General features: G+C 44.3%; 1 protein-coding gene across 3 annotated transcripts; it reads left to right on the forward strand.

Annotated features, from left to right (window-relative positions):
* The first annotated feature begins 899 nt into the window (after positions 1-899).
* LOC134538104 (uncharacterized) lies at positions 900-10,557 on the forward strand. Of its 3 annotated transcripts, XM_063379127.1 has the most exons (5): positions 929-995; positions 3,092-3,207; positions 5,873-5,995; positions 7,769-8,076; positions 8,700-10,557. In XM_063379127.1, the coding sequence occupies exons 3-5, from the start codon at positions 5,891-5,893 to the stop codon at positions 9,220-9,222; spliced, it is 936 nt and encodes a 311-aa protein (XP_063235197.1). In that variant the 5' UTR covers positions 929-995; positions 3,092-3,207; positions 5,873-5,890; the 3' UTR covers positions 9,223-10,557. The 3 variants fall into 3 exon arrangements, with proteins under 3 accessions (XP_063235196.1, XP_063235197.1, XP_063235199.1); XM_063379126.1 differs by lacking the exon at positions 3,092-3,207 and having other exon boundaries at positions 900-995; XM_063379129.1 differs by lacking the exons at positions 929-995; positions 3,092-3,207 and adding an exon at positions 3,354-3,870.
* Positions 10,558-12,713: the final 2,156 nt, after the last annotated feature.

A 12,713-nucleotide genomic window follows, 5' to 3' on the forward strand; every position in this document is an offset into this window, starting at 1 on the left:
GGAAAATTCTTACGAGGACACGCTGTACATTTGTGAGTTAGGGTGGTTCTTAAAAAAAAAAAAAAGGCCTTATAGTGTTGCACTGATTTTATATTTTTCCGGGAGTATGTTTCCAGTTTTTTTGCATTAAAACTTGATTTAAAAATAGCAAACATTAAAAAAATTAGCCAAATCGGTCCAGCAGTTCTAAAGTTATGCGCGCACCAAAGAACAGCATTTCATTTTTATTTAAATTGATTCCAGTAAAATTATGCAGATGTGTGACAGTCAAGCAAAACTGTAGTCCCAAACGAATCGGATTTTTTAAAAAAAAGAGCTTTAACTCTAGTAGAATAAAATGTGTTGAATCAGTATATACAGGCCATTTCGTTTACAAAAATTTATCAAAATCGATTCAGTTGTAAAGAAGTGGATGCGAGATAAAATACGTTGTGTGTAAGGTAGCAAAGAACAAGGAACTCCGGGTAAGGAACTGGCCGAGGATCGACCCCAGAGGCACCTGTGAAGAGAATGAAGATGACAAGAAGCCTAAGATGCCCATCAAGTTCTGTCCCTGCCCGAACACGCCCGAATATTCTTCGGCCAACCTCGGGATTTGTTTTATTTTTGCGCAGGAAAAATGAGTTCAAATATTAAAAGTGGTCGGTTAGGTTAGCTACATTAAAACACTTTAAAACACTATGGACGGTTAGTTAGGTTAGTATAGCTACATTAAAATAAACAGAGAAATATAAATAAACCCGAAGTTGACCGAAGGTGAATATTCGGGCGTGTTCGGGCAGGGACAGAACTTGATGGACATCTTAGGCTTCCCGAAGATGACAGGGTATAGCCAGAGCTGTTGTTGATACGGTGGTAGCTGGAGGAGGGGAGGGGGTGACTTCCCTCCCCCCCCCGGGCCAAGGGGCACGGCTGCCGCCGACACACCAGTCGTCCAGGCGGCGGTGACGCGAACAGAGGATCTCTAGTAGCCCCCGGAGTATTCCCAGCCCGAGGTGAGTCGCAGGCCCGAGGACACACTTCACAAACCCGTGACTGTACCTCCCGCAACACGCAGTGCGAGCATCATGCAGACTGTCGAACCATTATTTGAATCGGCACATGCTAAAAGAGCCTCAGTCCAAGCAACTCAGTTTTGGGAAGGAAAAAAAATTGGTTGTCTGTAAAGTCGGTTTACGGACGATAGTTTAACGTGACAACGGCATAAAAAAAACATTGATGAAATGATTGCATACTTTTATGAATAAAATTGAATCATTTTTATTGAATTATCATTATTTTGTATGGATACAAAGAAGGAGTGAAATGAAATCTACAATTTAATTGATAAATTTACTTTTATTTGCACTCATTAATTCAAATATGTTTATTACTTTAACGAAGAGATTATTTTAACTATAACTTTTATACATGTTTGCTATTTAACTTCTTCCAATCTGTGTTATTCTGTTCATGATAGGACGATGATAGGAAAAGTAGGAAACGAATTGGAGTGTTGTTCCAATCGAGTGGAAGAGAGATAGATGCGGCGCAAGCGTACAATGAGCGCAACGGGACAATGTGCGTAACGGGACACTTTTTCGTGCGTGCAGCCGGCTTTCATCGATTGATTAGACGTTGTCACGTCAAAAAAAACAACAATAAATCTGTCTCTAAGCAACCCTTTTAGCGTACGTTAAGAATATCGCTAGAGCTCTAATATTAGCCAACCCGCGCGTGTCACTCAATCCCTTTTAGCATAGACAGTTGAAGCTATACTTTAACATGCGCTTTCCACGCGTAACTAACTTTGCCATTTTTTTTGTGTGACTGAGGCCAATTTAGCATGTGCCGATTCAATTATCGAATCACGAAGAAAAAAAAATATGTCAGCGAGTCTGACATCTAAACTCGGTGACGAGAAAATCCGCGTGTTATCGTGGTGTCCACGTTGCAAATAAACCTAAAATACGAAACGAGGACACGAAATTTAACGTAGAGATCTTTAAAAAAAATTATGCCGAGCATGATAAATGTACTGATAAAATGAAATATTAGCTTTTCAAATACCAAAATTTCTAGACACGAATCGCACACGTACTTTCTGAGCCCGCCGCTAGAATTCGCTGCCTGAACCGTAACCGTTGCTTGCCGCCATCACACGCAGGAATCTGACGGAAAATTCAAAATATTAAAAAGAGACTCTGATTAAAGCGAAAAAAAAAAATACTCGTATAATACTGCCCATTTTGTTAAAATTCGCTAAACAGTTAACACTGTAAAGTATCCGCCGAGGTTACAAGTTATACCTACTTCTATGGAATTTATAAAAATTTAACAAAACACTCTCACAACACAAAGTATATGTTTGTTTATCTGAATTTGCTCAAACGACTGAAATCAGTCTGTAAAAACTACCAACAAACATTATTATTTCTTAATATTATATTAATATGTTATTACAAATAAGTTTAAAAAAATTACAGAAACGAGGTTTTGAACCACGTCCAAAAATTCGTCTTTTGGTTTACAAGAGCGCGCTTTACCGCTGTGTTACTTTTTTAAAAAAAAAAGATGGGTGGCACACAGGCAAGTCTTGACAGTCACCAGTGTGCCAATCATCTCCCCCCCCCCCCCCTTAATGTTGTATTGTTATGTCACCCCGAGTCATTTTGAAATTGGAGTTGTGATTGTTGGTGTATTAAGACATCACAAATTACATCCGTGTCTTACCCGGGATTCGAACCCAGAGCCCCCCGCACCGCAGCCCGGTGCGTTATCGACTGCGCCGCGGAGGCCGACCTGCTACCGAGCCTACTGGGGTTACACGTGTCCGGACCGAGGTCCGTGTTGTCCGGAGGCTGGTTCACTGTCTCCACACACGGACGGGCGCGGACGCAGAGGGACGTGTCTGGACTCAGTGGCGGATCCAGAAGTTCACCTCGGAGGGGGGCACTCTATAGGATTTCAGAGTAGCCAGAGAAAAAAAAAGTCTTAAAATTACTAAATTTGTATTTAATCTACTCACACTACACATAACATCCAACCACCAGATTTTACGATTCCACACGAAATTCGTTAATTATGTTAAAATATTTTTATTTGGTTTCAGAAACAATCAACTTTTGTCGGCAATATTTAATGTAGCAGACAACTGGTTTTTTTTCGGTGGGGAGGGGGGCACTTGCCCCTGGTGCCCCCCCTTGGATCCGCCACTGCCTCCGGACCGTAAGTTCATGTCACCGCTCACTACGTCAGCTCTTCACGAGGCAGGGGAACCGCAGCTCCGAGCCTGCCCTGAGCCACAAGGGCACAACCGCCACGTGGTCCCGGGCCGGGGGGGGGGGGGGGGTTAAACACTTCTGATCACACGGCGAGAAGTTCCGAGACGTGTGTTTCCGTGTATCAGCGCTGGCGGCACGGCACGCCTGCAGGCCACTCTGTGTTTGTTTCCTCGCCGGCGCTGTTTGGCGCTGGAGTCACGTTCGGCGCAGCTGACTGCGCTGCAGCAGACGTGACTTGTCCCGGCTGGCGGCACGGCGCGCTTGCAGACCGTTCGGTGTTTGTTTCCCCGCCGGCGCTGTTTGGCGCTGGAGTCACGTTCGGCGCAGCTGACTGCGCTGCAGCAGACGTGACTTGTCCCGGCTGGCGGCACGGCGCGCTTGCAGACCGTTCGGTGTTTGTTTCCCCGCCGGCGCTGTTTGGCGCTGGAGTCACGTTCGGCGCAGCTGACTGCGCTGCAGCAGACGTGACTTGTCCCGGCTGGCGGCAGCGACTGGCCCTGAAGTGGCCCTGAAGTGGCGCGACCCTTGTCCAGTGGCGCAGCCGTTAGGGAGGTCCCCACCCTCCCTTCAGGAGGTTTTGTGGACATACACTACTTTCCTACCCAAGGTTACATGTCGATCATTTTACAAGGACTGTTGTAATCGTTAGAGGGCTTCAGAATTTATCTCCTTTCGATTACAGCCCAAAATGCCTCAAACCTGACGTGTGTGTTTCTTGTATTAGATAGCATGTATATACATACCGTATATGACTTGTTTTTAGTGAAATCATCAAATAGTTTACTTAAAACAAAGCATTAGAAGCAATAAAATAAAATAAAAGAATTAATTTTTTTTTCCAGTTTTCTGTTTTCAAGCTAAATCATCGCTTAAATTTATATGTATACACGTTGGAGTTAATAAAGTCTACTATTTCCTGATATTTCTATGTGGCAATCAATTTTATTTTTAAATTCCATTATGAAGAAGATTTAATAATTACATATATAAATTCTAGGTGATCTAAATACTTTTATCTTCAACTTTATAAATTGTAGTAGAAATTTCACGTTTGTATGTCGTCAGAAGCGCGCGTAAATTATAAAATTCTCAAAATGCTGATCTTGGTGCCTCCAAAAGGAATGTCTTCCCATTTTTCTTTAAAGAAAATTTACAATTCACTGGGTAGTAATCAACCTCGTTAATATGTAATAACCAGTTTATTTTACAAGTTAGTACCATTAAACTACAGCCATTTGCCTATAGACTATTCTATGCTTCTCATGGACGTTTTAACTGCCGTCAGAGACACAAGTAATCCATAAATGTATTCTATATGCTCTGAGAAAATATTGTCCTTTCAACACGTTTCTGTAAATTACAATTTAAAAATTAAATATGTTCATTTATTTTTAGGACAACTCTCCTTTATTTTTCGTTTAGAGGTCCGCATTAAGTGGATCACACAATAAAAACCTTATTTTAACTCATCAGTCAAAACATTTGCTGTTTTTCATATGTAAGCAAATATTACCAAACTAATTCACATGTACTGAGTTTATGCTTTGATATAAATTATTGCTTTCTCTTGGATTAGTTGGTTGTTAGACTTGGGAACACCTTGTCGACAGCAGCTTGAATATTCAGTTGCATTTGATAGAAGTTCGGTGGGGAACGGAATCTCATTCGTGACGCGATCAACTAGAATATTGGCATTTCCGATGTCCAATAGTTGTTTTGAGAATGTTCGGACAGACGGGTCTTGCAGCACACGCATGTTTGTCGATAGCGTGATTTTATCGATTCGGTATCAAAGATATTATGATTTCAAGCAGGCGTTCATCTCATCCGCGGGCATTGATTACGGAATAACAGGCAAAGTTTGGCGTAAATCACCAGCAATAAAAACAGAGCTCCTCCCGTTGGCTGGTTGTTTCCTCGGAAATCACGCAGAGTCCGGTCAAGCGCTCCGAGCGATTTCTTATGGGCCATTGCGCATTCGTCGTTACATGATACTTTTGCACGTTTTTAAGGATTGTGGCCATGCCAGAGTTTTTTGCTGATGTCGCAAGTTGGTGTTTCTGTCTGGTTCAAAATTCAATGGAAGCTCGAGTGCTGAGTGCGCAGTGCGTCCAATAGCGTTGATGCGATTCCCAATGATGCCCCTGCGAGCGCAAATCCAATTCTGCGTTCGAAATGACGCCAATATCAAATACATATCTGCATTCACCATCTGTGGGTGTCCCGAAAATTATTTTCTAGTCAAAAAATGACTAACAAAAAAATTTAAATAATAAACATTTGCCAGGAAATAGAAAGCTTATAGAATAGACTGTCTGAAGAAATGAAATAACCTAAGTCCTAAAGACGCGGTCTCACGTACGCCATAGGTATTTGGTTGTTTGGTTGCAAGCTTCTTTAGCACTAAATGTGTAAGAAACATAACATAGTGATAATTTTACAGCCCAAACCCTATGATATAAGAAAAGACCATAAGAAAATAACAAATATGGCATGAGTAGCAGAGACGTTGTTGTCAGGATATCACCTCCAGGCACATCTGCAGAGCACAGTTGAAGAGCGCGGTCTGGGTGGGAGGACGTCGAAGGGAGTGACTGCTGGTGTTGCAGCGGCTGCGTCAGACCGCGATGAAGGAGGACAAGGAGGCGATCCTGCCCGTCCACAGCTGCACGCATCAGGAGAAGCAGAGACGCAGGGTCGTGCTGACGTCAGCGACGAGGATCATCCAGCAGGTGCGAGGTCACGAGGGGTCACGAGGTCACAGGGGTCACGAGGTGCGCCCCGAGGTTCCTGTGTCACGTGTGTGGGGGTTGGTCGAGTGGACATGCGCGCTCGCCTCCCTCCAAGACGATCCGTACTCTGCTCACGTCCGAGTCTGCCCGGGATGTTCCGCAAGTGGGAACGTGGCAGACATTTTGATTTGTCCTCATTTGGTACTCTAGTTACCCCCTACCTATTAAATCTTCCAAATATTCATCACCATCTCATCACCCTTCATCGCCTCTCAAGACTTTTCATTTTTGGCGAGAAGTTTGGCTGAAACCATTTCATTTTTATTCCAAAAGAGTTTGGGATTAACCTTCAAAGCATTTCATATGAATAACTACTTACAATAAAAATTAAGGTAGCCATGTCTATTAGATATGGTTATAAATATGACCTGCCAATCATCATTTTATTGGCAGTGTTCCCAAACAGCAGGCCACATCAAGCACGGTTGTGCACAGTTGTGTGTTATACAATTCTATAATTTTCTGTGTTGGGTTAAATAAATGTACCTGAAGAATTATGTACTTCGTTCATAAACCATTTGCTAGTTACCATTTTGTGACGTCTTTATAAAATATACAAACATGTATGTCACAACCAAAAGGCTATTTTGGCATGGTTAGGTAAGAAGATATAAAAAAACAGCATTATTGCAAATTATAAAATTATTGTGAAAATTACAGTCGCTTCTTCTTAAAATTATAAAACTCTTACCCCCTTAAGAAACTCAGCCTGGCTGCACCATAGCAGTTGTGTGAGAGAGGCCCTGTGGAAGACCAGATGAAGTAGCAAGTAGGGGTAATAGCCCTTGAGGCAGTGAAGAATAAGGGGTAACCCCCACCTTTCTCGCCCTGGCAATCGGTGGCAGTGATCCATAATTTGCCGCGCTCGTGTGACAATGGGTCTAGGGTTCGATCCCAAACCATGGCATGACATATATATATATATATATATATATATATATATATATATATATATGAGTGCTGACATGGTTTCCAAGTGCAGATCTCTTCCTCTGGTGCTAGAAGGAATGTGAAGTGTGATGGAGGGGGATGTGTTGTCCCGACAGGCGTCCCTGGAGCTGGTGTGGGCATGCCTGGGCTGCCTGATGCTGGTGTCGGTGGCAGCACTGCTGCTGGTGTGCACGGCCACGCTCCTGGGTGTGCGCCCCGGGCCCCACGAGGGCAGCCCCAGGAACGTGAAGTGTGATGGAGGGGGATGTGTTGTCCCGACAGGCGTCCCTGGAGCTGGTGTGGGCATGCCTGGGCTGCCTAGTGCTGGTGTTGGTGGCAGCACTGCTGCTGGTGTGCACGACCACGCCCCTGGGCGTGCGCCCCCGGGCCTCACGAGGACGGCCCCAGGAACGTGAAGTGTGATGGAGGGGGATGTGTGGTCCCGACAGGCGTCCCTGGAGCTGGTGTGGGCATGCCTGGGCTGCCTGATGCTGGTGTCGGTGGCAGCACTGCTGCTGGTGTGCACGGCCACGCTCCTGGGCGTGCGCCCCCGGGCCCCACGAGGGCAGCCCCAGGAATGTGAAGTGTGATGGAGGGGGATGTGTGGTCCCGATAGGCGTCCCTGGAGCTGGTGTGGGCATGCCTGGGCTGCCTGATGCTGGTGTCGGTGGCAGCACTGCTGCTGGTGTGCACGGCCACGCTGCTGGGCGTGCGCCCCCGGGCCCCACGAGGGCAGCCCCAGGAACGTGAAGTGTGTTGGAGGGGGATGTGTTGTCCCGACAGGCGTCCCTGGAGCTGGTGTGGGCATGCCTGGGCTGCCTGGTGCTGGTGTCGGTGGCAGCACTGCTGCTGGTGTGCACGGCCACGCTCCTGGGCGTGCGCCCCGGGCCCCACGAGGACGGCCTCCAGCAGCCCCAGGGACACCTGGAGGAACCAGGCCTGCAGCTCAGCTTCGTGTCGCTGGGCGAGGACTGCGAGGACTCCCCCCGCTGCCGCTGCGCCGTGGAGGCGGCTGCCCGGCTGCACCCGGACCTGCCCTGCCACGTGTACAACATCCTGGATGGCCAGGCAGAGCGGGTCCACTCCTCCAGGTACACCCCCTCTTCCGGCTTGCCGTCTTGTGTTTGTTTCCCGCTGATGGGAGTCTCGTTGGGCGAGTGATAAAATCACCCATCTACCGTCCAGGTGATCTGGGCTGGAATTTCTGTGATGTGATTCTTCACAAGTGTTAAATGTTATGGACTTCACAATGAGCTGGCAGTGTTGTCCTATGGGAAGAGCGAAGAGGTGATCCCCCCACACTTTTCCTAGAACAAAAAATTTAAGTGATAACAAAAAATATATATACTTAAGACCACACATACCAAAGCAAGATTCTGTGGTTTGTCGATCAGTAAAATTACATGAACTTCGTGAACTGGAAGCTGTGGATGGAGGTTTATAATAAATCCCAAAAGGTGCAGCACAATGTTCTTTAGCAGACATGTTAGTTGCAAGCTGTGGATGGAGGTTTATAATAAATCCCAAAAGGTGCAGCACAGTGCCCTTTAGAAGACATGTTAGTTGCAAGCTGTGGATGGTGGTTTATAATAAATCCCAAAAGGTGCAGCACAGTGCCCTTTAGAAGACATGTTAGTTGCAAGCTGTGGATGAAGGTTTATAATAAATCCCAAAAGGTGAAGCACATGTCAGTTACGTCGACGCGTTGTTGCAGCCCCGGGCTGGCGGCGCTGCCCAACGTGCGACTGCACCACAACACATCGGCGCGGTTCTTCGGCGACTCGCCGCTGGGGGGCTGGTGGCGGGACGCGCCACCGGGACTGCGCGCCTTCGCGGCGAGGGTGTTGGTGCTGTGGCGCCACGGGGGGGTCAGCCCTGCCCCCGGGGTGTCGCCCCTCGCCGGGGCGCCCCTCGCCCCGGGGGCAGCAGTGCTGCTGGAACCCGAGGAGGGGTTGGTGCTGCGAGCACCGGGTCCATGCCACGCGCTCCTCTTCGAGCTGATGCGCGCTCTGGGGCAGGCTGGCGGGGACTCCGGGGTGCGCGACGTAGTGGCCGCCACGCTCCGGGGGTTCTGCGGCGCCAGGGCCGCGTGTCCCGGCGTGGAGCTGTTGCCCCGGGAGCAGGTCTGCGGCACGCCCTCCCCGGGGGACAATCACCTGGGGTCCCCACGGACCTGCGCCTGGGTTACCGTGGAGGAGAGCCAGCCCGGGCGACTGTGCCTGGCGTCGCTCTCGTAGCGCCTTCCTCTGGTGGCTGCTTCTTGGACTTCAACACTCCCTTCCTCGCAGAGGAGTCCACCACCAGGACACCTGCTGTCCCCGAATACCTCGAGCCAAAAGTAGGGTGTGTAAATGCCACGCGGGCTGTAGCCAATGAACAGTTTACGCATCCTCGAGCATGAGTTGGACTGTAGAGTCTACCTTTGGTCGTCAAACACACAACGCAACCATAGTCTCTCTTACAACCTTATATTCCTTCCGACGAAGGAAGCTTGAGCCAGGCTTGATTGCCCAATCCCATGCACACTCGAGGCACTGTTTGCCTGCCCATTGGCTGCTGGCTTCGTGTGTCTCGGCTGTGTCTCTCCTGTGATTCGGCACTTGGCACTTATCTTGCTGCAGGCTTTGTTTTTGGTCAGAAAACCCCCACATCGACTGTGGAGTCATTAATGAAGCAGCTCAAAAGGAATTTAGCTTGTCTTGTAACTAACTCGCGACTTCATCTGCATGGACTGTAGGAATAGGTAAAATCGGCACAACTGCTTGTGATGAAGCTGGGCTGCATTCCCTTGTACATTTTATTGATGTGTATGATTGGACTACGGACTATAAACACGCACAGAAGGACTAAAAGCAAACTACAAACCTCCGAAAAACATCATGACCAAAGAAAGAAGCACATTCTCGCCTTATACTAATGATGTTGATGAGATATACCAACTTTAATATTCAGCATATGGACTTATTACTTGCCAAAAAATGCAAAAGGTTTAAGAAGGTTGTGTTGAATATGTAAGAGATTTATTAATGTGTTTGAGATTTATTTCTTAATTTTAATTTGTTAATTTTTAAAAATAGATACATATACTGTGTGGATACATAAACAGAATTAGTGATATTTCAAGACAAAAAGGAAAACTTCAGTTAACAAACTATACATTTAAGACACCTTGAAATAATTTTTGATAACAGTCTTTCCCCTATCCCCCCCCCCCCCCGGCCTAACCCAACACGGGCTAGGCAGCACGAAAACCGCCCCTTACCATGAATCCGCCGCTCAAGAAAAACTTTTCAAAAAATCTGCCCATTCACCCTACTTTACACCCAACGAGAGAGGCATAGACGTGTTCATCAACTTATGTTGGATACATTCAAAAGTGACAAGGATAACGAAATTACAAAATGTGGTATGATCCTAAAATGTAATATTATTTATGATACTCCTGTAGTATATTATTTAACTGATTGATAATATTTTAAATTGTACAAAAACCAAAGCAATGTTAAGTTTATTTGAATTTTATGATAGAGTAGATTTGTAAAAACACTTTGAAATAAAAGTTGTATTTCTTATAATAGTTTGTTTTAAATGCTATTCATACTAATTAGCTGAAAATTTTACTGATTTACAAAATACACCGCCACTATTTATGTCTGACTGCATATTTTTGTTGATTTCAAATTCCTAACTTTTGCTGCCTTCCGACTCCATGCGGGAGAATGTCAATAACCCTCTCTCTGTAAAAAAAATGGAAAAAAGTGGATAAAGATATGCATGCAGTGCTGCAATCAAGTTGAAGCAATGATCTTCTCGTCCGTCATATTTTTCTGTTAGAGTAAATTTCTCTTGTAAAGTTTTATCATTTGGACGATGATGTATGATAAGCATTTATAAATGACTTAATTGCTCTATATATTTATTTTAATATATTTTAAGTTACAGTGCATTATTAATTACATTGGTGTCTCAGACAAATTTTGTTTTAAATAGCAAACTTTGTTCATAGGGAAAGTTAAAAACACAATACGGAAGCAGCTTAGCCAGTAAAATAAAGACATTCAGACTTTTTGGAGGTTGTCATATCAATCGTCCGTCGAAAGTTAAAGCTTGACAAGGTTTCGACGGACGGGCGGATTGAATTTTTCGGGCCATCTGATTGGCTGTGGGTCACGTGAGTAATGGACGGATGAGACGGATCATTGTGAGTTCAGATTGTGAGCTACACAGGATTTCATCGTCACACTTATTATCTCCCTCAAATCCTGTCGTGCGTAACTATTTACAAACCAGGAGGTTGTAAGACGCCAAAGGTGCCTGTTGAAAAATAATGAATACAACAGACTTTTCATTAGGGTGTGTTCCACTTGTGTAGCTGTATTTAAAATGTTACCTTATAGTTAAACTTCAATTTTCTATTTTATACACATATCTATGGAGAAGGCTAATATTTGTGCTGCATGATACGCTTGTCTCCATGTTACATATCTCTTTGGAGGTACAGTCAGTGAGCGAGTGTTGAACGTAACTACAAATACCGATAAGTACTATAATACATAATGTAGAGTATTAGTTAATAAAAAATAAATTGTAATTGTAATAATGCAAAACGAGATTCTTACGTTTTTAAGTTTGAAATTCGCTCACGTAGAGCGACGCTACATATTTTGCATCAAATTACGAATAACTTCGCGATGCTAAAGGTCAAACAAGTCCATCGAACCGTTGTCAAATGATATTAATTTGACGAGTCTAACTGACTGTGAGATTGCTGGTCCATAAAACCATCGTGAAATTGTATTGACCTAGATTTTTCCCCCCTTTAAATTTGCATCACTGAAAAGGTTTTTTATTACATCATGTAGTATGATATGGGTGATGTAAATTACTTACGTAAACCCAACCCTTGTAACGTTGTAAGATTAAAGGAAGAATGAAATTTGTTTAAATGCTGACGATATGCAAGGTTGACACTAAAACAAGTTGTTTACAAGTTTTCTGACAGTCAATACGTACGGAATTACACAATTTCCAACCAGTATCTATTTTAACTTCGCAAAGAGTTCCAAATGGCATTCTTTTATAAATTGTATAGATAAACAAACATGGTAACTAAACATGTGTAAACAATTGAGGTTCGGTGAGTGAGGCACATCCTCTATGGAACACAGTCCTGCTAATAACAGAGTGATAGAAGCCTCGCTTTCAAATGGAAGTAGGCTAGAAGGTGATACAGTGTTTTATTTCTCTTTGTGTGATTGATTAAGCTGACGTTGCTTCAGCACGTTTAGGTTGATCTTGCTTAACATTTTTTATCTCAATACAATGACAAAACTTCAAGTTGTCCACCTTGTGAATGCTGATTCAATTATTAACTGAATAAAAGTGTGGCAATGGCTCATGCTATATTAAAAGTACAGTCAAAGACTAGTGACAAGGGTAACTCTATCGAGGCAATATTTTACGTCATGTTGGTAGTATTTGCCTGGGAGAGAGGGTTCAGATTGGCTAAAATATATATTTATAGTTTGCGTTTTTTTTTTACCAACATAAGCATTTAATATGCGGAAATTAATAAATTTTAAGGATGATTTTAGTAAGTCCCCCAGTTGAATTCATAAACATTATTTGAGAAGTTATAAAGTAAGAACTCAACTTATGTAATCCTATGAGTAGGGTTTACCGACTAAGTATGTCTACATAATTCTAGTTGTTTTTCCTTCCTTTTTAT

This window comes from Bacillus rossius, chromosome 13 (assembly GCF_032445375.1).
Source record: "Bacillus rossius redtenbacheri isolate Brsri chromosome 13, Brsri_v3, whole genome shotgun sequence".
NCBI lineage: Eukaryota > Metazoa > Arthropoda > Insecta > Phasmatodea > Bacillidae > Bacillus > Bacillus rossius.